The sequence below is a fragment of the Bison bison genome, unplaced genomic scaffold, assembly GCF_000754665.1.
Source record: "Bison bison bison isolate TAMUID 2011002044 unplaced genomic scaffold, Bison_UMD1.0 scf7180017851926, whole genome shotgun sequence".
Taxonomy (NCBI): domain Eukaryota; kingdom Metazoa; phylum Chordata; class Mammalia; order Artiodactyla; family Bovidae; genus Bison; species Bison bison.
Window position 1 is genome coordinate 294,451 of NW_011482499.1, and position 24,926 is coordinate 319,376.

The 24,926-nt window shown below is 37.5% G+C and overlaps 1 protein-coding gene across 13 annotated transcripts in view; it reads left to right on the forward strand.

Moving 5' to 3' along the window:
- Positions 1–24,926, forward strand: part of PRRC2C (proline-rich coiled-coil 2C) — a 96,226-nt gene that overhangs the window by 51,976 nt on the left and 19,324 nt on the right. For all 13 annotated transcript variants that reach the window (XM_010851990.1, XM_010851945.1, XM_010851976.1 and 10 more), the window contains 10 exons: positions 1,013–1,223; positions 2,459–4,717; positions 7,124–7,332; positions 11,464–11,618; positions 12,657–13,476; positions 13,886–13,971; positions 15,307–15,495; positions 15,636–15,887; positions 17,494–17,586; positions 20,496–20,597. In XM_010851990.1, coding sequence (XP_010850292.1) covers positions 1,013–1,223; positions 2,459–4,717; positions 7,124–7,332; positions 11,464–11,618; positions 12,657–13,476; positions 13,886–13,971; positions 15,307–15,495; positions 15,636–15,887; positions 17,494–17,586; positions 20,496–20,597 — 4,376 coding nt within the window. The remainder of the gene's footprint in view (positions 1–1,012; positions 1,224–2,458; positions 4,718–7,123; positions 7,333–11,463; positions 11,619–12,656; positions 13,477–13,885; positions 13,972–15,306; positions 15,496–15,635; positions 15,888–17,493; positions 17,587–20,495; positions 20,598–24,926) is intronic.

Here is a 24,926-nt window from a genome sequence, read left to right on the forward strand (position 1 = left end):
AGTTATAATATCTATTGTTTGCTGCATTGTTTTCATTCTTTCAGGTGTTTCAGCATTTTAATTTTATGCATATGTTGTATATTACAGCTATTTTTTCTGTCATTTACCAGCCTACCACCTGAATTTCCTAATAGGTTAGCTAGAAACAAATAAAATAGCTGTGTTTATCAGAATAAATTCAGATAATCCAGCACCAAGATGGTACAGAGGAAAATTTAGAGGGGATAAAAATACAATCAAGAATTACATCTTGATTTTAAAATTTATATTGAAAAAAATTTTTTAATTTATTTATATTAGTTGGAAACTAATTACTTTACAATATTGTAGTGGTTTTTGCCATACGTTGATATGAATCAGTCATGGGTTTACCTGTGTTTCCCATCCTGAACCCCTCTCCCACCTCCTTCCCCATCCCATCCCTCTGGGTCATCCCAGTGCACCAGCCCTGAGCACCCTGTCTCGTGCATCAAACCTGGACTGGCGATCTGTTTCATATAGAATAGCATTGAAACATGTATATTATCATATATGAAAACTTTAAATTTAAGAGACACAATGTATGGCATACTGATCAACTAATTAAATTAATAGAATTTTCTATGGGAAATGTTTTTCTGAAAATTCATCACTTGGTGGTAATTCTCAAAATGTTTAACATGCACAGAGTCGTGATACTTATTATCTGATTTTTATAGGCATTATCTTTTCTTTCCTTTAAAGTAAAATAGACTGTTCTTATGGTTTTGCTTGTGTTGCTTCCTGGATTTTTAAATCTATTTATTTAACAGCAACAATAAAAATCTCATTCACAGAAAAATTCAATTTTCACTGATGATTTTTTGAGTTAATCAGTTTTACTTGCCAAAAGTATTTCTTTAAATATAGAGATGTCCAAATAGTAATTAAGTATTAATCTGGATACTGTATTAACCTGGATACCGTGTCTATAATGATTCTGTTTCCTTTGTTTTCTCCCTGCACTCCGATCTTTTTGTGATCTTTTGTGTAGGAATGATTCCTCCTAAGCCATTAATGAGACGAGATCAGATGGAAGGGTCACCAAACAATTCTGAGTCATTTGAGCATTTGGCTCGCTCTGCAAGAGATCATGCGATTTCGCTCTCTGAGCCTCGAATGATGTGGGGGTCAGATCCCTATCCTCATACTGAGCCTCAGCAGGCCACCACTCCCAAGGCAGCAGAAGAACCTGAGGATGTAAGGTAATTATTAAAGTCATTAGCAAGCCAATAGAATATTGTGGGGAAATGAAAACTATGTAGTCTCCCTGGAGATCATTCTGACTTAGGACTGAGCCACAGATCTGATTTTCTCCCATTTAATATGCCTTATTTCATTCTAGGATGTATTTTCCTTTGCCCAGCATTTAGTATTAATTGATTAGGGCATTTTGCGACATAGTTCTTTCTGTACCCTTATTTAAATACTGAAATTTAGCGGTAGCTGTCAAAATTGTCAAGATTCTCCTGTACTTGACATATAGTCTGGCTAAAGTGTTGATATAATTCTTCCACTTATTGAGAAATGTTAGACATTTAATTATCAATGTCTTATGGAAGTTTTCTAAGGTCAAGTTAAGGGTAAACACTAATTTACTGTTACTTTGAAGTATCAGACAATTGGTGATCTTCAGTAATTTATAATGATAAGTTTGAGCTTTTGCCCTTTTAAGGAATTTGTTTTATGATGTTTTAAAATTCTGATTCATTGGGAAAGATGGACCTACTCTAGTGTACTCTGGTTATAAGTGAAAATTACCGGTTTTGATAGATAAAACTTTCACATAAGCATGGTCTAAACTTCTTTTTCTCAAGGACTGAGTTTCATTTCTTTTTAATTGAGGGGAGTAGAAACATAACACAATATCTACCCTCCTGTCAAATTTTTAAGTATATAGTACAGTGTTGTTAACTGTAAGCATAACATTGTATAATGGATCTCTAACTTTTTCATCTTGCACAACCAAAATTTTTTACCCATTTTATCACAACTCATTTTCCCCTTCCTCCTACTCCCTGGTAATTACTTCTTTATGGACTAGTTTTATTATATTAATAGTTTATAGTTTTATTATATTAAAGTTTATATAAGTGGGATCATACAGTATTTGTTCTTCTGTGACTGGTTTATTTCATTTAGTGTAATATCCTCATCTATGATGTAGCATATAGCAGGATTTTCTTTCTTTAAACAACATGCTGTTGTATGCATATACATGTTCTTAACCCATTCATCTGCAGTAGACATTTGGGTTGTTTCTATCTCTTGGCTCTTACGAATAATGTTGCACTGAACTTTTTGTAGAGACATAAGGTTCTTTATGATTAGGACCCCATTTTTTGTTTTTAAATTGGAGGGATTATTTTGCTGTACATGTACATGTGAAAAAGATTTTTGCTGTGATGGCTATTAATTCTTTGAATTCTCATTATCATAGGCCTGAAGCTCCATTGGATCAGGAACAGATAACTGCTGCCTATCCTGTAGAACATGGTCAGTTAGAGGTTCATCCAAAACCAGACTTTGTCAGAGAATCAAGTGAGACAGACGTACAGAAGTTTTTAAGCAGATCAGTGGAAGACATTAGACCTCGTCATACTGACACAAATAGTCAGTCTACTTGTTTTGATGTACCTGATCAAAAGACTATAACCACTCCTCAAGAAGAGCGAATTTCAGCAGGAGAAAGTCAGCCTGCCAGGAAAAGAAGTGTTTGCCATGGATCTAACCATACTCAAAAATCAGAGGAGCTGAGGAATGAGCCATCTGCAAACATTCCTAAAGTAACTAGCAGAGGTATTGATTCAAAAGAACCAGCAGAAAGGCCAGAGGAAAAACCAAAAAAAGAGGGCTTTATCCGATCTTCTGATGGACCAAAACCTGAGAAATTGTATAAATCTAAATCGGAAACTCGTTGGGGCCCAAGGCCTAGCTCCAACAGAAGAGAAGAAGGTAACGACAGGCCTGTGAGAAGATCAGGTCCTATTAAAAAACCTATACTTAGAGATATGAAAGAAGAACGGGAGCAAAGGAAGGAGAAAGAAGGAGAAAAGGGAGAAAAGGTCACTGAAAAAGTGGTGAAACCTGAAAAGACAGAAAAGAAAGAACCTCTTCCTCCACCACCCGCACCACCTGCAGCACCAGTTCAGCCACAGTCGGTTCCACCACAACCTCAACCAGAACCAGAGAAGCTTCCTTCAGTAGAAACTTCGCCTTCAACTTTGGTACAAAAGCCACCTCAAGATACCGAGAAGCCTTTGGAATCTGTAAGTAGTGTTGAGGTAGAGTCTGCAGTTAAAACCGTAAACCAACAAGCTGTCACAGCACCAATAGTCAAGGAAGAAAAGCAGCCTGAGAAAGTCATCAGCAAAGACCTTGTTACAGAGAGAACTCGACCAGATTCAAGACCAACAGCTAAAAAAGAATCCACTTTACCCCCTAGGACCTACTGGAAAGAAGCTAGAGATAGAGATTGGTTTCCAGATCAGGGATACAGAGGTCGAGGCCGAGGTGAATATTACTCCAGAGGGCGAAGCTACAGAGGCTCTTATGGAGGACGCGGCAGGGGTGGCAGAGGGCACACTCGAGATTATCCTCAGTACAGAGACAGCAAGCCACGAGCAGAGCACGTGGCCCCAGGGCCCCTCAGGCAGCGGGAAGAAAGTGAAACACGGAGTGAGAGCTCGGACTTTGAAGTTGTTCCCAAAAGAAGACGACAGCGAGGTTCAGAGACTGACACAGACAGTGAAATTCATGAAAGTGCAAGTGACAAGGATAGTTTAAGCAAAAGTAAGCTTCCCAAAAGAGAGGAACGGCCTGAAAGCAAAAAACCTATAAAGCCTCAGTCTTCTTTCAAGCCTGAAAATCATGTCCGAATAGATAACAGACCTCTAGAAAAATCTTTTGTAAGGGATGATGATAAATCTAAACCAGGCTTCCTTCCTAAAGGAGAGCCTACAAGGCGAGGCAGAGGGGGAACATTCAGACGTGGTGGAAGAGATCCTGGAGGTCGCCCATCACGCCCTTCTACCTTACGAAGACCTGCTTATCGGGATAATCAGTGGAACCCAAGGCAGACAGAAGCTCCTAAACCAGACAGTGGGGAGCCACCAAGGAGACACGAGCAGTTTATCCCTATCCCAGCAGATAAACGGCCTCCAAAATTTGAACGAAAATTTGACCCAGCTAGAGAGAGGCCCCGAAGGCAGCGTCCTACGCGACCACCAAGGCAAGATAAACCTCCCCGATTTAGACGACTAAGGGAGAGGGAGGCTGCTTCAAAAACCAATGAGGTGGCAGTGCCCACAAATGGCACAGTTAATAATGTGGTTCAGGAACCAGTTAACACTGCTGGGGATATTTCTGGGAATAAGACACCGGACTTATCTAACCAGAACTCTTCAGATCAGGCAAATGAAGAATGGGAAACAGCCTCTGAAAGCAGTGATTTCAATGAGAGGCGTGAGAGGGATGAAAAAAAAAATGCTGATTTGAATGCTCAAGTGGTGGTAAAGACGGGAGAGAATGTTGTACCTCCAAAGAGGGAAATAGCAAAGAGAAGTTTTTCTAGTCAGCGACCTGGCATAGATCGCCAGAATCGGCGTGGTAACAATGGTCCACCCAAATCCGGAAGGAATTTCTCAGGTCCTAGGAATGAAAGGAGAAGTGGCCCACCATCAAAAGGTGGAAAGCGAGGGTGAGTATTTTATATTACCTATAATTACTTTTGCATCTTTTGGCGGGGGCAGGCGGTGGGGGTCTGGGGTATGCTACTCAGCTTGTGGCATCTTAATTCCCCAGCCAGGAATTGAACCAAGGCCCTTGGCAGTGGAAGCTCAGGGTCCGCGAATGGCTGCTTTTGCACCTTTAGAGAAACTAAAAGTATACTTCTTGGTTGAACTATGCAAAGGCATCAGTCTATAGAGGATCAAGACAGTCTTCTCCTGTAGGTGGTTTTTTTTTTTTCTATTCTAAAAGTGTAAGAGTGCTTGAGAAAGAGGTTGTTAGTGGATCACAGAAGTCCTTGCCTATTGTTCAGTTCAGTTCAGTCGCTCAGTCGTGTCCTACTCTTTGCGACCCCATGAATTGCAGCATCTCCCAAAAGAGTCCTGTTAGAAATTTGTAGCTTTGGGAAAATCAACACACCCAAGAACAGGACATATACAATGTCTTCCATTTGGTAGATCATCTTACTAATGATGAGTAGCCTGCCTTTCTTGATTTCTCTCTGGAAAACTGTGGTGCTCACAGGTGTCCTCTGGGACTTAAATTAGTATGTTGTAATCATATTCAGTCCCTCTGTACTGGTTTCTAGAGAGTGAATGTTGAAATTTAAGGATACATTATATTCCCTCTCAAGTTGCAAACCTACAGTAAACCATCTAGCTTACAGAGAGGCCTAGAAAGCAAAGTCCTACCCCACCACCAGGGCCACCAGTAACACAAATAGCATTTGGCCTGTTCTTTTTAAATATTAAAATGCTGATTATAGTAAATTATTTTTTAGTACTAAGAAAATTATAAAGTAGCATTATTTCTAGTTTTAAATCTAGGCTCTGGTACTTCTATTTGTATAAATTCTCTGCTTCATCACCAGTAAAATGAGGAGAAAGCAGCAGAACTTTAAAAATGTGTGACGATTCCGTGACATGAAATTTATGAAACAATGTAACACCTGGTATATAGTCAGCAACTATTATTATGGTGTGCCCATTTTTTAAAAAAACAAATTCCCAGATTTGCAGCCTGAGCTGATAAGAAATTTATACAGACAAAATATTATCTTAATCTGTATTGCTTAGATACACTTAGCATGTCAGGTTACCATATCAGTCAGTAAGAAATATTTTCACTTCCTGATAATTTAGAAAAAGTTCCAGGAAAGTAATACTACCAAGTTGTGTTAATTGAGTACCAGTTTAACACAGAATTTAAACCTCCCTTTAAAAGTCAAAAGAATAGGATAATATATATAGTTACATTAACAATGTAGTTGTTGACTATAACCAAGCTATTTGAATTTCAAGTAGTAATACTCAAGGTTTCAGCTACTTTAGCAAGTCTTTTGTACCATATACATGGTAGCAACTTGAACCTGCAGACATAGCAGTTACTGGCTATAGATTAATGTTTTCTAAGTGTCACATTTAGAAGAAATGAATTCATAGTTCACATGTTTGAGATCATGGTTTTTGTCAGGCTCTTGATAAGCTTTTATCTTGAGTAATACTATAGATTGAGCTGAAAATGAATTGATAAGCCCATTTTTCATGGTGTATGTTCTTGAAGTTTTTATAAAATGAACCCAGGAAAAGAATTTGTTAACAGGAAAAAACCCTGTAGAAGTATTTTTGGTTTGTGAAGTGAATTGTTTCCATATTAAAACTGGTTTTTAAAATGTTTATATATATATGTATGTATGTGTATAAATCTGATTGAACTTTTAAAACAAAGACTTGTAAGCATAGAATTCTTTACACTTTTTTTTCATATACCGCCCTCTTGTGGAGAAGATCCACCCGTGAATACTTTGGACTAGCTTAGATCACAGAAATTTTCTGCTATGAACAATGTCGATTAGCTTATTTGTAAACATAATGAACACAGTAAGAATAGACACAGTTAAGAACCTTCAGGGAATAATTAGAATTCTAGAATTTAATTGCTGGAAAGAACTCTGAGGAGCTAGTCTTATTTCCTGTATTGGGAAGCTCCATCTTAGTAAAGTTGTACCCAACAATAATCACTAAGGCATTTCTATCCCACTGTTACTTCTTCTTAGATTGAACTTTAGAAACTGCCACTAAGGGCATTTTTCTTTTGATCAAGTATATGGAGACAGTGGGCTTCCCAGGTTGTTCAGTGGTAAAGAATTCACCTGCCAGTGCAGGAGATGCAAGAGACACAGGTTTGATCCCTGGTTTGGGAAGTAGAAAATGGCAACCCACTCCAGTATTCTTGCCTGGAAAATTCCATGGACAGGTGAGCCTGGCGGGCTACAGTCTATGGAGTCAAAAAAGAGTCGGTTATGACTGAGCAGCTAAGCCACACGCCACACACACATGTGGAGCTAGTAATAAAATCTCAGATTATTGTTTTGTAGGCCATTTGATGACCAGTCGGCAGGCACAAGTGGTGCTGATCCTGTCAATGGCAGCTCTGCACACCATCAAGAAGGAGCACCTAATGGTACAGGACAAAAGAACTCCAAAGATTCTACTGGGAAAAAAAGAGAAGACCCCAAACCAGGCCCTAAGAAACCCAAAGAGAAAGTGGATGCACTGTCACAGTTTGATCTCAACAACTATGCAAGTGCGTTTCAGATCACCTTTGTCTGTCTGTCTGTCTGTTGTCTGTCTGTCCATCTGTTACATTTAAGTAGATACTATAAATAAATAAGTCATCAAAAAAAGAAAGTTGGACTTCAAGGTAGACATAGAGACTGATGATGAATCACAGATAGAGCTCTAACTGAAATAACACCAACTTTTACCATACCTGTGAGTGCTCGATAAAATTCTAGTTAAAGATAATCCACAGTTTCACTTTTCTTAAGAAAGTAAATTAACCACTCTTCCTTGCTAAACGGATGTGGGGGGACACACAGAAATTCAAATGAAGATGCTTTGTATATATGCTGTGTTTGAAAAGAGAGAAGTGTTAACCTCAATGAATTATGACCTTGAGAAAATTGGTATCTAAGATACGGTAAACACAGAATAAATAATAGGATGGGAGGTAGTGTTGCTGTAGATAAATACTTTCAGAAAGCCATGGAGTGATGGGATGTCAAATGTGAAGGATAACACAGCCAGAAGGAAATGCATGATGAAGACGTTAACAAGGAATCTCTAAGAGCAGACACTTACACAGACGAATATTGGTATTTCCCATTCATTCAGATGAGACTTAAGCTCAAAATACTAAGTAAGATTGAGACTAGATAGTAGTAATGGGAAACTGGTTAGGTACTGTTGTTGTTGCATATTAGAGATGTTGATAAGAGTTTTCTTTCATCTAGTTAATGGTTGTTTATACATACTCAATTTGATTCAGGCCCAGGACCTTGACATTATTATTTATAGACCAGCTATTTTCAAAACGGGGTCTTTAGACCATCATCATCACCTGGAAGTTTGTGAGAAAAACAAAATCTTAGGCCCTACCCCAGGTCTACTGAATCAGAAACTCTTGGCATGTGAAGCAATCTGTGTTTTAACAAGTTCTCCAGGGGATTCTAATTCCATTGCACACAAACTTGAGAGCGAATTCTGGACTATCATTTTAGGATTCGTGTGGAAAAGAAAGAATCATAACTGTATGTTTTAAGAATGTTTAGATTCTTTAGAACTGTGGTTCTTAACAGGGATGATTCTGTACCCTAGGGGCATATGACAATTTCTAGAGACATTTTTGGTGTTGCAGCTGGTGGCTAGATGTTACTGGCATTTGTATATTTATATATATGTATATATTTGTCAGCCTCAGGTTTTAGCTACAGCACGTGGGCTTCTCTCAGGTTGTGGTGCATGGTCTCTAGAGCTCGAGGTCTCAGTAGTTGGTGGTACACAGGCTTAGTTGCTCCTTGACCTGTGGGATATTAGTTCTCTGACCAGGGATTGAACCACGTCCCCTGCACTGGAAGGTGGATTCTTAACCACTGGGCCTCCAGAAAAGTCACCTACTGACATATTCGTGGGTTTAGGCCCAGAAATGCTGCTAAATGTTTTATAGTGCACAGAACAGCTAACTCACAATGTTAATAGTGCTAAAGTTAGAAAGCTTTGATTTAAAGTAAATCCATAGGAAATTTGGATGCTTGTGTGGTCCATGAGAAGAGAGACTAGCATCCATCTAGACATCACATTTGGAAAATGACAAGTGAAGATAACAGAAGTCCACAGAACATGGCAGATTTGTCTTCTCAAATATTTGTTTACTAGTTTTTCCAAACAACTTCTGGAATATATTTGCAAAGTATTATTAAGACAATATAAAAAGGTAAGTATTGTTTCTGAATTGATAATGAAAATTGAGCTATTAGTTTTAACTTGTTGAAGTTTTGTGTTTTTTTTTTTTACAACATTTAAAAAATTATTTTTGGCTGTGCTGTGTCTTCATTGCTACAAACACCAGCTTCTCATTGTGATGGCTTCTCATATTGCGGAGCACAGCCTCTAGGCACACGGCTTTAGTAGTTGTGGGGCACTAGTTTAGTTGCCCCACGACATGTGGAATCTTCCTGGACCAAGGATCAAACACGTGTGCCCTGCCTTGGCAGGCGACCTCTCAGCCACTGGACCACCAGAGAAGTCCTTTAATTAATTTTGAGTGATCTTTAGGTTCTTTAAAATAATCTAAATTTCCTAAAATTAGTTCCAAATGTTACATAGCACCAGACAAGAACGTGGTGTTGATCACAAAGTATTGTTCTCATGTCCATAAATGCTTTACACAGTTGAGTGAACTATTCAAAAGGTTTATAAAGGAGCTCTTTGGCAAGAAAATGAAAATAATTAGTGATGGTATGACTATGAGGACAAGCTTTACACACACTTTCTAGTTTAAGTGAAAAACCAAGACAAATTTAGAATTATGAAGAGGTCTCTTGGAGTGCATAACACCCTTTGAAATGTTGAACTAAAACCTTGCATTGAGGTAAGCATATGCTCTGTTTTACACAGTTAATTTCATAAAGGATTTAAAACACAAATAGAAGTGCCACAGATAAATCAGAATCAATGTTTTTCCTTTTAAATCAGATTTTTATTAAACAGACTAATAGGTTTGTAAAGAGTGAAAGCCAATCTTAGTATTTTTTTCCCCTGTCAGTATTTCTATGAATGTGAATTTTTAGCTATTTAAAAAGAACTGTTTGCAGGTAGATTCCCTTTGGTCTACTCTGGGTCATATTCTCTTGGCAACCCCCGCAAGTTATCACCGTTCTGAATTGTATGTATATCATTGCCAAGCAATTTTTAGTTATGTGTTCCCCAATCACAACATAGTATAGGACTTTATGGTGCAGTGGATAGGAATCTGCCTGCCAGTGCAGAGAACTTGGGTTCAATCCCTGGTCTGGAAAAATCCGACGTGCCCTGGAGCAACTAAGCCCATGCACAACAACTACTGAAGCCCTCATAGGGCCTGTGCTCCACAACCAAAGAACAGCGCCTGTTCTCCATAGCGAGAGAAAGCCCACACACAGCAACAAAAGACCTAGTGCAACCAAAAAATTACAATAAATTCATTAATTATATTAAAAAAGAATCCCTGCTTTAAAAAAACCCATATATTTATATTGTTTGCAAAATTAATTTATTTGAATTGCCTCACCCGTTTCTTAAATTTATTGTGTAAGCTTTATACCTGCAACCCAAAATCATATCACCTGGACTGTTTTTATTTTTCTTTTAAATGTTAATGGGTCTAAATTTCTTATACTCACTAGAATGTATAGGGTAATTTAACAAGGTAGAATAATTGTTCGGAGAAGGCAATGGCACCCCACTCCGGTACTCCTGCCTGGAGAATCCCATGGACGGAGGAGCCTGGAAGGCTGCGGTCCATGGGGTCGCTGAGGGTCGGGCACGACTGAGCGACTTCACTTTCATTTTTCACTTTCATGCATTGGAGAAGGAAATGGCAACCCACTCCAGTGGTCTTGCCTGGAGAATCCCAGGGACGGGGGAGCCTGGTGGGCTGCCGTCTATGGGGTCGCACAGAGTCGGACACGACTGAAGTGACTTAGCCGTAGCAGCAAAATAATTCTTAGACAATGCATTGAAAGTATATCTTGAATTATTCTTCTGCTGTACATACATTATGATATATGTACATCTATATCACTTTACATTCCCATGGAACTTTAACATATTTCATGTTTTTAACAGCTCCACATTGTAGACAATAGTCTACATAAACTAAAGGCATTAAGAATCAAAAGAGCAGCTTGGCTTGTCAGTAGCATGTTGTTAGCAAATCAGCCTCTTAGAGCTTATTGCGTCCTTTGAAAAGGGGAAACAATAGTAATGCCCACTTCTTAGAATGGTTAGATGCAAATAAGATAAAAGTGCTAACATAGATCTTCATAGCACGATACACATCTTGAGACCAGGAGAGGTAAAGTGATTTGACTATAAGATAAAAGACTTTTGATTTTTCTTTTTTTTTCTTTTTTAAAAAAAAGGCATTACCACTTCATTGCTTAAGGGAAAAAAAGATGTATACCATTCACAGCAGGTAGTTTTAGGGCTTGATTTATCTATGAAACCTTCAAATTTTAGTAATGGCTATTTTATGGTGTGGGAAATGGGTTATTTTATGAATTATAAGTATTGGATTTTTGCCTTTTTTATTTTTAATCATTATTGGAATAAACGTTTCTGTTTTATCTTTTCAGTTGAAAAAAATTTCACTTTAAATCTTATTCTATTCCTATAGGTGTTGTTATAATTGATGACCATCCTGAAGTAACAGTAGTTGAAGACCCCCAGTCAAATTTGAATGATGATGGTTTTACTGAAGTGGTATCTAAAAAACAGCAGAAGCGTTTACAGGATGAAGAACGCCGAAAGAAGGAAGAACAAATAATACAGGTTTAGTGTTTCAATTTGTTGCTGCTAATTTGGATTATTGCCCAAAATATACTAGGAAATGGTTGAGGTTTCTTCCCACCTATAAGGTCAGGGCTGTATTTATTATTCAAGTGCTGAGAATGACCTGATTTTTCACAACTTTAAACTGTTTTTAACCGCAGTGAGATCAGTTTTAAATAAAATGTAATTACTGTATCTCACTATCTGCCTTAGAGAAGATCATCTTCATTTCAGAGCAACGTATTTGCCCCATCTTACTTCATTGCAGTGTTAAAAGTTTTTAAATCATGGAAATCTAATGAACACAACTGCCATGATCTCTAATAACTTGCAGATTCATGACCTAAACCAATTTCTCTTATAATCTAAATTAGTTTATTTAAATGCATAGTATGAATCACAATAAGTTAAATTTTTCTTTTTATCGACCCATACACCCATTTTGCTAAATGCTGAACTAGTATAAACATAAATAGAGCACGTGGGTCACAGTGATAAAGAGCCCTAATAGATTAGAAAGTTCTAAAACAGGAAGCACTGTAAAAATCCTATCTGTGTGATAATATTGAGTTTAATTGAGCATAGTCCTCGAACTAGATATTTTCAGAAGTCATTTATTGTTACTGTGTTTTAAGAAGGTAAATTAGTGCATACATTCTATATAGCATAACACCCACCAACACTCTCAGAATTAATGTTTTTGTGGCAAACATCAGTTGAGTGGAACCAATAATTTTTTGTCAGGTAGAGTCCGATTTTGCTGCCAAATGAAATTAGTGCAAATTTACTTAATTTCTTTAATTTCAGAATTGTGGAAAAGAGCTTGTGGACCTGTGTATCAAGAATATACGTTTTTTCCCCTATAGCATATTGGCTTCTCATAATTTAAAATCTCATTAGCAACCTTGATGTTTTTATTTTATTGAGTAGGTATGTTGTAAAGGAACTAAATTAGCAGTAGGTAACTTTGTTGGAAGATCTGTTCATGAACATTTCAGCAATGTTATTGACACAAATGACTCCTGCAAATTTTTTAAGGTCTGGAATAAAAAGAATGCAAATGAAAAGGGAAGAAATCAGACTTCTAAGCTCCCACCAAGATTTGCCAAAAAACAGGCTACAGGAACCCAGCAAGTACAGCCTCCAGCTTCAGCTCTAACCTCAGCTCCGGGTCCAGGGTCAACTTCAGCTCCAGTTCCAGCCACAACCCCAGCTCCAGTTCCAGCCTCAACCCCAGCTCCCCTTCTAGCATCACCCGTAGCTTCTGTTCCAGCCCCTACTACAGTCCCAGTCTTAACCTCCACCTCAGCTCCACTCCCAGCCTTAGCCTCAGCCTCAGTTCCAGTTCCAGCCTCCACCCCAACTACAGCAATAGCCTCTTCTCCAGCTCCGGCTCCAACCCCAATCCTCGCCTCAGCTTCCTCTCCAGCCTCTGTCCCCATTCTTACCTCAGCCTCAATTCCCATCCTTGCTTCAGCCCTAGCACCAGCTTCAGCTCCACCTCCAGCCATCTCAGCCCCAGCTGTCCCTGCCTCAGCCCCGACAGCCCCAACCTCAGCCCCAGCCTCAGCCCCAACCCCCACCCTAGTCCAAGTCCCAGTCCCAGCTCCCACTGCCCCAGGTCAGACGCAGGGACAGACTCACAAACCAGTCCAAAGTCCACTACAGACTACAACACAATCTTCGAAACAGCCACCTCCTTCAATTAGACTACCTTCAGCTCAGACACCTAATGGCACAGATTATGTAGCCACAGGAAAACCCATCCAGACCTCGCAGTCACATGGCACTCTTACAGCTGAATTATGGGAGAACAAGGTGGCCCCACCAGCTGTGCTGAATGACATTTCTAAGAAATGTAAGTGTGCAACAGAGAAGTGAGGGGTGGGGAATGGTGTGGGAATTGAGAGTTTGTTTTCAATTTTATTTATAAACTCACGGGTTTTTTTCTAGCCATCTCTTTTTTTATTAGTAGGAAGCAATAACTAATCTGTAATCTTAGCTTCCTTTCTTAAAACCTTTATTTCTAAGTCAAGTGTGTTAAACTTTTAACAGCCATATTTTATGGACACAACTTTTTGTTGATAAAACAATGTACAGTTTTTTGGGAGAATCATTTATTTTGGTGTGCAAGAATCTCTTTAAATACCATGTGAAAAGTCACTTTTTTATGGTCTAGCTACCATTAAAAAAAGAAAGGGTTAAATGGATCATGAATTATTAACCTCTAAATTTTAATGGTCGTATTTCCTGTGACTTCTTTTCAGTAGGTCCCATTAGTCCACCACAGCCACCTTCTGTCAGTGCGTGGAATAAGCCCCTAACATCATTTGGATCAGCTACTTCATCAGAGGTAGGAGCAGATTTAGTAATGGCTTTTGTGGGGCTATTGTGGCAGTTTCCTTAAAACAGTTACTCAAACTTTGGCCTGTATCAGAATCACTTGGAGAGCTTAATTCCTGATTCTTAGTCTGCAAAAAACACCTTCCACTAATCTTGTATTTTAGATTCAGTTTCAGTGTGACCTCTTAAGGACCTTTTTCTAAGTGATTTAACCATATTTTAATTGTTGCACATCTTTTATCTAAACTTGTTACTTATTTTCTTTATCCATTATAGTGCAGATTCTGCAAGTTAGATTGGTAGTGTCTGCCTAGATCAGTGCCTAGCACAAACAAGGTGTTACATAAATTAGAAGTTTAAATGATAATTCCTAGGGTGTGTGCACTCCATTACCAATCACGAAGTGCTTTCATGTATATTAATTTTTGTTTTCAGAGCAGAAGTGGGTGACACTGGAATTCCTGTCTTTTTTCTGCTCCTCCATTAATTTATTCATCTATTTGTTGCTGTATTTGTTTACATTTTTTTTAATGATTTTTTACATTTAAGTTGAGGGTGTGATTTGTCCTACAGTTCAGGGCAATTAAAGCCAGAACTTTAAAACTTAAGTCTTGCCCTAGTTTTTATTTTATCAGTTGTTTTCTAATACAGATCAGTAGTAGTTAAAGGAATGCTGCTGCTGCTAAGTTGCTTCAGTCGTGTCCGACTCTGTGCGACCCCATAGACGGCAGCCCACCAGGCCCCGCCGTCCCTAGGATTCTCCAGGCAAGAACACTGGAGTGGGTTGCCATTTCCTCCTCCAATGCATGAAAGTGAAAAGTGAAAGTCAAGTCGCTCAGTCGTGTCCGACTCTTAGCAACCCCATGGACTGCAGCCTACCAGGCTCCTCTGTCCATGGGATTTTCCAGGCAAGAGTACTGGAGTGGGGTGCCATTGCCTTCTCCCAGTTAAAGGAATACTTTCTTAAATTTAACCAATGTCAGTTATGGGACTTTTCAGATGGCGCTATAGTAAATAACTTGCCTTCCAATGCAGGAGATATAAGAGACATGGGCTCAGTCTCTGGGTCGGAAGGATCCCCTGGAAAAGGCCATGGCAACCCACTCCAATATTCTTGCCTGGAGAATTCCATGGACAGAGGAGCCTGGTGGGTTATAGTCCATGGGGTCGCAAAGAGTTGGACATGACTGAAGTGACTAGCATGCATGCATTATCAATTAATCTCAATTAGATGTAGATTGCTTTAAACCTTCTGTTGTACTTTTAAAATTTGTAGTATTACATAAATCATTCAGTCAAATTTGAACTCTACTTTGAAGCAAGTTTTTAAATGTTCTTTTACTAGGGAACAAAGAATAGTCAAGAAAGTGGAGTTGAAATTGGAATTGACACAATTCAGTTCGGTGCTCCAGCTTCAAATGGGAATGAAAATGAAATTGTTCCTGTGCTTTCGGAAAAAACTACCGACAAAATATCTGAACCTAAAGAACAACGGCAGAAGCAACCACGGGCAGGCCCTATCAAAGCCCAGAAGGTAAATACTGTTCGTGTTCCAGATACAATTGTATGAAAGCCACTAACATATAAGGAGAATAAATAGGTTTTTTAATTGGATTTAATTTCAGTGAAATGTCTTTGATCATGATGTGTTTTTGTCATAAATGTTGAATTTAGCTTCCAGATTTGAGTCCAGTTGAAAACAAAGAACATAAACCTGGTCCTATTGGAAAGGAACGTTCATTAAAAAATAGAAAAGTAAAAGATGCCCAACAGGTGGAGCCAGAAGGACAAGAGAAACCAAGTCCTGCTACAGTCAGAAGTACAGATCCTGTGACAACAAAGGAAACCAAAGCAGTTTCAGAAATGTCTACTGAAATAGGAACAATGATCTCAGTTTCATCCACAGAATATGGTACTAATGTGAAGGTAAGCAACAGGCAGTGATTACCAATTCAGTTGATGCAAGCCAGGTCTAACATGAATGGGGAAAACAGCAGCAACATACTTTTGGTTTTTTTTGGTTGAGGCATATAATTCTGTAGCTTATGTGGGTTATTATTTCTACAGAGATTTTATTTCATGGTGTGCATATGTGATCTAAAATTCCTTACAGTAAATTATTTCTTTCTGTGGAAACTAACTCTTAATTCTGGACTACTGAGTAGTTTAAAGTGAAAAAATATTTACACAAGACTAGAATGCTTTTTCGGAGAAAGCAATGGAAAATCCCATGGACAGAGGAGTCTGGTAGGCTGCAGTCCATGGGGTCGCTAAGAGTCGGACATGACTGAGTGACTTCACTTTCACTTTTCACTTTCACTTTTCACTTTCATCATTGGAGAAGGAAATGGCAACCCACTCCAGTGTTCTTGCCTGGAGAATCCCAGGGATGGGGGAGCCTGGTGGGCTGCTATCTATGGGGTCGCACAGAGTCGGACATGACTGAAGCGACTTAGCAGCAGCAGCAGAATGCTTTTAAGTAAGTTTATAGACTTTGAAAGAATTGCTGCATATTTCTTTTTATTTTGTTAATAGAGTTATAATGGACCCCCTCCTTATCTTGCACACTAATGAGATTCTGAGGTTAGGAAATAACATTAACTTAGTAACTCTGGGTACTAAGAAAAGGAAAAGGAAATGGCAACCCCCTCCAGTACTCTTGCCTGGAAAATTCCATGGACGGAGGAGCCTGGTAGGTTACAGTCTATGGGGTCGCAAAGAGTTGGACACAATTGAGCGACTTCACAAGCCAAAGTAACTCCAGTATAGCCAGTTTTCTTCCAGAGTTGGAACAAGTCTCTTTCATTGGTTGAGCACCAGAGGAATGACTGACTTGCATTTAGGGTCTACATTGAATGGAAAAATGCATGTCTTTAAAAATACTCATTAAGGCAAGATAACACTGAGTGACTTATGGGGACTGACACTTGTGGGAGTTTTCTATCTGCCATTTGGTGTTCACTCTGGAACATATGCTCACTGAAAAGAAAGATGGATGGAACCTTTTATGTTACTTGAATATTCTTCTCTTTTTAATTGCCGTGCAACTTAGTTCATGGAGGTGAAAAGCTCATGTGATCTGACTCTACCATGTTTAAAGGAGAGATTCATGATGATAAACACGGAGTTTATCCTAAAATCTAATTATGACAACTAAGATCTTGACATTCATTATCCATGTTTTATTTTGAAGAAAACAAAAAATCAATAGTTGAAAGTAAGCTATAGATTTGAGTATAAGAACCACACAGAGTTATTTTAGAAATCCACAGAAATAAATATTTGGTACTGTTGACAGCCTCCTATATTGCAGTATATATTTTAAATTTATAGGACTCTAGCAATGGTTGAAATGTGGTAGGTCCATGTTTGTTTTATCCCACTGTTGGTCTCTAAGATTTGAGTGTTAAGGTTTGGTATACTCTCCTGCTTTCTTCCAAAATAACTTTACAGCTGTTAGGCTGCCATTAGAAAGTGACTAACTCAATTTAAAACTTTTTTTTTTTTCTCTCTCTCTCTTACAACTCCACAGGAGTCTGTAACAGACTATACTACACCTTCTTCCTCTCTGCCTAACACTGTGGCTACTAATAATGCAAAGATGGAGGATACTTTGGTTAATAATGTAAGTAATCAACTGGAGATGTGGCAGGTTTGGATAGGAACCTGGCTGTTGTTACCTAAGAGTTGGCAGTAAGTTTGTATTTGGGAGCACTGTAATGTAATTAGAGGAAATAGTCAAAGCTGAGTTGTTTTTCCCCTGAAAATCATCACTTTAATATCCAGGCTTGTGATGCTTAGGCTTGGTTTCATATGTACTAATCCTGTTAACCTGGTTTTGGTAAAAAAATTTTATTCTTAGTTTTCACATTCTACTGATTCAGCATTTAATTTTGTTGGTAATTTTGTTCTTAAATGACACCTTTTTATAATGCTGTGAAAGGCCGTTCACTTAAAACAAAAAGACAATTAGATTATTACTGAAGATTTATGTGTTTCTTTTTTAATTTGAAAAATGGTACTGGACATTAACGACTTCATTCCTCTTGTGAAGGGTTTATCTTCATAAACCCTTGAATACTCTATTAAAAGATGACAGTCAGTTATATAAATCTGGCTCTCGCCTCCCAAAGCAACCATGTTATAATTTAAGAATCTGTTAAATATTGGTACAGTCCAGTACTTTGCCTAGTTCACAGACTGACAGGTGAAAAATGAGTAAGCGGGAAAAAAAAAGCATTTAGAAGTTACATGTGTGGCTCTTGTTTTGTAGAGCAGATATGGTAGAAATTTGGTCATCTGCTCTTTTTTAAATATAGTCCTCGATAAACAAAGGCTTTTCTTTAAAAAATAAAAATAATAATAATCTTTACAAATACATTTAGAGAGCTCTTAAAAGGCTTCAATTCTATAACTTTGAGAATAAAAACTCTCAATTATGTTTTATTACAATGTTTTTGCTATGTTTTCTGTTTTTGTCTTTAGTGTCAGGTATAGAGACTTTTAGGTGAAATGCATTAAGGATCATTTAATCCAACTTTTGTAGTCTGGCTGAAGGAAAAGGTATAGAAAGGAAGAAGTCACACATTTTGTCTTTGTGATAGGAGAGCACTTTTGGAGCTGATGAATGTAATTTGTCCAATTTCCTCTTCCCCTGACCTTTTGAGGAAAGGTTTATTTAACTTTCTGTAGGAAACAATGGAATACTAGGGAAGGGCAAAAAGGCTTGGTCAGTTTAACACCTAGTGTCACTATGTGGATTATCAAGTAATGATAACTGAAATTGAATCAGTAATGTTTCAGTAAGGTTTAATTATATTTGAATTGTGGTGTCTTTTCTCATTTTAGAAAAATATAGAATATGTTACCTTTTCCAGAGTTATTATGATGCCTTCTGCCAAACTACCCTTTTCTAAAAATTTAATTTATAAAATATGAATATGAAAGGAAAGATCATTAATCTCAAAACCCTTAAAACTCATTAAATATCTTCATGAACGTTTTAATGGTTTCCGTCTGATCTGCAGGGCTAATTAACATAGTGGCTTGTATACAGAGGACTATTGAAGGGAAGATGCCCCGTCTTGTGTATAAGTAAATAGTCTGTGTTTGATTTTTAGCAATGTATTCAGAATGTATTTGAAAACAAGCTCAGTTTGGGTCAGGGAGCATTTATAAAAAGTCATCAGTGTAAAATGATTTCACAGTGTTGCTTATTTGTGCCAAGTTTGGTGGTGATTCTGAGCTTAATATAGTGTTAAAAACAAATTTTCTATATGGAGAAATTTTTAGGACTTTTTGAAATGTCGCTTTTTTATTCATTAGGCTAGGGGTTCCATTTTATGCATAGAACTGTGGTCTTTTTAAAAATTAAACTGGGGAATTTCTTGACAATCCAATGGTTGGGACTCTGCACCTAGAGTGCATGAGTTTAATCTCTGGTCGGGGAGCTAAGATTCCCACAAGCCACTTCGCCTGTCTAAAAAATAAAAATTAAACTGAAAGATGGCTTATTTCTCTTTTTGAGGCTTAACACACTTTTTTTAAGGATCTTAACTGATTTATCAGTTGTAGTACCTAATATTACAGTTGTTTTGAATCTTGGATGATTCATATCCATTTAAATCTTGAAGATTTAAATGCAGGTGTTCTTTTTGATCATTATAGCGCAGCTGTTTTAAAGATTTATAAAATAATCTCCATTAGATTGCCCATAGTATCACAAAGTGGTTATCTTAAACCCCTCCCCAGCATTTCATTTTATTTAAACAACTGACTGAACCATCAAAATCAGTCATGTAGTAGTACATAATAAAATCTTAAGATCCAGAGAATTAGAAGAAAAAAAGAGATAAAGGTAGCAAGTTTCCAATATCTCAAGTTTCTACTAAATAACAGTACTTATCACAGTTATGTATTGCTACCATAATTTGTTTAGTGTAACAAGGTGGAGGTGATAATTATAGCCTTTCCTCCTAACATTACTTTTATTCTTGAATCTAGTTATAAGTTAACTAGGTTGCTGTAGAGAGACTTTCTTATATTTACTCTATCATGTTAAATGCTTCATATAGAACCTGTGGGTTCTGTAAATGATAGGAATTATATTCCCTAGAGCTTTGCTTTACAAGGTATGGTCCAGGGACCAGCAGCATCAGCATTACCTGGGATCTTGTTGAAAGGCAGGATTTTGTGACTTCCCCAGACTAAGCGAGTCTGAATCTGCGTTTCAACAAAAACCCCAGGTGTTTTGTATATACATTAAAATATAGGAGCATGGCCTTTAAGTTTATACCTTATATATGTGACAGATTCTTTTTCTGTCAGTGAAGTATAAATAAGCAGATAGTATTTCTTTTCAGAAGTTTGATCTAAGATGTCCATAGTTATCAATTAGTGTAAATGCAGTGTAACTTCAGTCAAATATTCCTGTTGGTTCTAGTGAAAAATAGCCTTAGAATACATTAGCATTATATTTAATGGGGCTTTTGCAGCAGACTTAGTTAGATTGTGATGTGTTGCCTACCTTTTCAGGTGCCCCTGCCCAGCACCCTCCCGCTCCCTAAGAGGGAGACTATACAACAGAGCTCCAGCCTCACTTCAGTTCCTCCCACTACTTTCAGCCTCACCTTCAAGGTATGTACAACATCCGTCTCTAAAGGTCCTTGATTGTTGCATGCAAGGGGACAGAAGTTAATACTCTCGGTGTTCTTACTAGTTTAGTGCAATAATCAGCAATACTAAGCTGAGGAAATGGAGTGACATCAAATTACACCTTAAAATGTTATTAGTTTTTAATACCACATAGTAGTAGCTTGATATATCTTCATATTTAAAATGAGGCCTATGCTTGTGAATTTTGTCTTAAAAATACAAGAGAACGTTTTATATTTGGTTTGTGTTGGGTTCCTCTTAGAGACTAATAGTTACTGGAAACATTAGTCATGCAGAAAGCAAGTAACCTGGTGTTGCATGTTTTGTTTTGTTTTGTTTTATCATAAGTACCAATAATGGTTAAGAATGCTAGTTTTCTGTCTTTCCTGTAAGTCATGTGTGAATTGAATGAATGCAAAGTGGTAGTTCTAAAGATGTAATTGATTAAAACAAGTAATTTTTTATTTGATTTTTGTTGGATAATTATTGAATAAGAGTCCAAAAGAGATTTTACACAGCACATGCTTTTTGTTGTCAAGAAGTTTAGGCTTATTTTTTTTTTTAATCACCTATTACACTTAAAATCTTGAACTGTGCTACGTGTTACTAATACTCTTGTACAATAGAGTTATTTGAGACTATTTTATATCAGTTGTTCACCTCAAAAGTAGTCAGTGGTTAAAAAGAACAGATGTACAGATATGGAATTAAGTGAGGGTTATTTTTAGCTGCAATTTATTTATCTCTTTGGTGCTATGTATTTATAGTTTTACAACCTGGGCCAGTATTTATCCTCTACTATAGCAGGACTTTGTCATGCTGCATTGGTTGCCAGTGAATCTTTTTGATGATGGTCAAGAGAGGAAGTAACTAAGTTGTTTTATAATGTGGTCAATGTTTGTTTCTAGACTCTTGGTGTTTGATTCTCCAGCCTCCTGACCACTTGTCCCCTTGACCCCCACACACATCTCTTTTTTTTTTTAATACCCCCAACTTCTTTTTAAGAAGCTGCTTAAATATAAGTTTGAGACAATAAAATTTTTACAAGACAACCACTTCTGCTTTGTGTCATCTCCATCTTTACCCAGTCCTTACTGTTTACTGCCAGTTCCTCCTACTCAAAGTCAAAGCTGTGGTTTTTTCAGTAGTCATGTATGGATGTGAGAGCTGGACTATAGAGAAAGCTGAGCACCGAAGAACTGATGCTTTTGAACTGTGGTGTTGGAGAAGACTCTTGAGAGTCCCTTGGACTGCAAGGAGATCCAACCAGTCCATCCTAAAGGAAATCAGTCCTGAATATTCATTGGAAGGACTGATAATGAAGCTGAAACTCCCAATACTTTGGCCAACTGACATGAAGAACCAACTCACTGGAAAAGACCCTGATGCTGGGAAAGATTTGAAGGCAGGAGGAGAAGGGGACAACAGAGGATAAGATGGTTGGATGGCATCACCGACGTGATGGACATGAATTTGAGTAGGCTCCCGGAGTTGGTGGTAGATAGGGAGGCCTGGCGTGCTGCAGTCCATGGAGTCGCAAAAAGTAGGACAACAACTGAGCCACTGAACTGAACTGAACCTCATACTCAGCCTTTTTTTGTTTTTTTCCCCTTGAATGACTGTCTCGACCTGTGTTTCATACTTATATCTTACATTTGATTTCTCAAATAAGCAAATATTATTAGTTATTCTTTAGGCTGGGTGTTGATTCTTCACATTGCTTTTCACTGCATGTTTTTAATACCCCCAGAAAATACAGTTGAATTACACTAAACTTAAATTGTATTAGCTTAAGACTTTTTCTAGTTTCTTTATTTTTATTTTTTTAGTGTAATTTTATTTTATACTGAAATATAGTTGATTTACAATGTTTTGTTAGTTTCAGATGTACAGTGAAATGATTCAGTTCTACATATGCATATATACATTATTTTTCAGGTATTTTTTCCTTATAGGTTATTACAGAATAGTGAGTAAAGTTCTCTGTGCTATACAGTAGGTCCTTGTTGATTATCTGTGTTTACTTTTTTTTGTTAATGCCTCTCTTTATTTGAGAGATTTACAAAGTATGGAAATCTCTATTAATATTATATGGGTATTACTGACAGTATATTTGTCAAAAGGAAAAATGAATATAGTTAAGAAATTATACTTTTTAGGTTCTTTGAATTTTTAAAATTAGAATCTAAATTTTCTTGCTGCTTAAGAAATGAAACTAATGTATATGGCCTAAATATTATGTAAAATTGGTAAGCTATAATTTATTTCCAATACAACAAAACTGGATATAAAAGGCATTGTAGTCTTTAAAATTGCTCTAAGTCATAAAATCTCAATACTAGCAAATTGCATTTTGTTGGACTTCTTAAGTGGTAGTGTGTGGGGCTTTTTTGCTTTTGTTTCTTACCCTCTTAAGACTTTTGTTTTAAAACACATTTGAAATCAGCAAGGTGACTGTGAGGAAAAGGAAAGAAGCAAACCTAAAAGTGTCTTATATTTTGAATTTGTAGTAGCGATATTGGCCATCAAGGTTAAATTGTATATAGTGTGTGTTTTAAGAGGGAAGTAGGGAGATACATAATATTTCTAAAATTATTAAAGTTAAAATCAGGTTGAAATTTTTGTAAAGTTGGCACTTCAGGGACCTACAAACTTCCCAACAGTGGTATTTTAAAATCTTATTTGTGAACAGTGTTCTCATGGAGCTTACCTAGTGACTCAGATGGTAAAGAATCTATCTGCAATGTGGGAGACCCAGGGTTCGATCCCTCGTTGAGAACGATCCCCTGGAGAAGGAAATGGCAACCCACTCCATTATTCTTGCCTGGAAAATCCCATGGACAGAGGAGCCTGGTGGGCTACAGTCTGTTTGGTTGCAAAGAGTCGGATACAACTAACACGTACACATATACCCATATAAGTCATTGCTGCTGAGTTTTGTAGATTATCTTGGAGTTTTCCTTTCCACTCAATATTTTGACTAGTAGAACAAGAAACTTTAAAATTTCTGTATCTGTTCCTTTCCTGTTCAATGAGCCGCAGAATAGCTGAGGATCTACATCTTTGCTCTCCAATTCAGTATCTACACACCACAGGTAGTTACTAAGCACTTGAATGTGGCTAATCCAAGTTGAGGTGTGTGCTGTAAGTGTAAAAGGAAATAGATACTGGATTTGAAATGTTACTTTTTAAATTAAAACATCTCAATTTTTATATTGATTATAGGTTTTAATTATTATTGTAGATATATTGGGTTGAATGAAATATGTTACCAGAATTAGTTTTACCTCTTTATTTTTTAAAGTGTGGCTACTAGAAAATATAAAATTACATGTGGCTTACATTTATGTCTGTTGCTGCTACTGCTGCTGCTAAGTTGCCTCAGTCGTGTCCAACTCTGTGCGACCCCATAGATGGCCTCCCACCAGGCTCCCCCATCCCTGGAATTCTCCAGGCAAGAACACTTGAGTGGGTTGCCATTTCCTTCTCCAATGCATGAAAGAGAAAAGTGAAAGTGAAGTCGCTCAGTCGTGTCCGACTCTTAGCGACCCCATGGACTGCAGCCTACCAGGCTCCTCCATCCATGGGATTTTCCAGGCAAGAGTACTGGAGTGGGGTGCCATTGCCTTCTCCATATGTCTGTTGAATAGCTGTAAATCGATCAAATAAGACCCATTTCTACTTTTTAAGAAACTAAGACTACAGGTAAAATCAGCACCCACAAATACAAATGGTGGCAGTCAGAACCTGAAATGCTGAATAGGATTTGGACATGAAACAAGAAATACTACTACTGTACCCAAGCCTAAAGCCTGCTGGTTACATTGCCTTTAAAGCACTGTGAACATAAAATAGCCAAACAGAAGATACATCTCACTTGCCATTCAAGAAATGTTGGCTTAAAGGCTTAAAAAGAAAGAGTGGAGAGAATGGATATTTAATGGAGGACCTTTAATGTCTTGCTTACTAGAATCAGAGCCTTAAATCAGTCCGAAAGGACATGGTATTTCCGTTTCCTTATTCACTGGTAGGAATAGGGACTCCTACCAGTCCCAGTCATATTTGGATGATTAAAGCTGTCACTATACTTCACTGACCTGCTTGCCAGAGCGTTCAACAAACTCTGTAGAGACAAAATTAAAACCCATTGCAATTGAGTAAAGGAGTGGAGATAAAGGAGAAAATGAAAGGTTTAAAAGCCTTATGGTCCTAATCTGAAAGATTGTATTTGGAATACATTTATGTATATATATTTGTTTATATATGTGTATTAGTTCTGTGTTAGGATAATGATTTTTTTTTTTTTTTTTT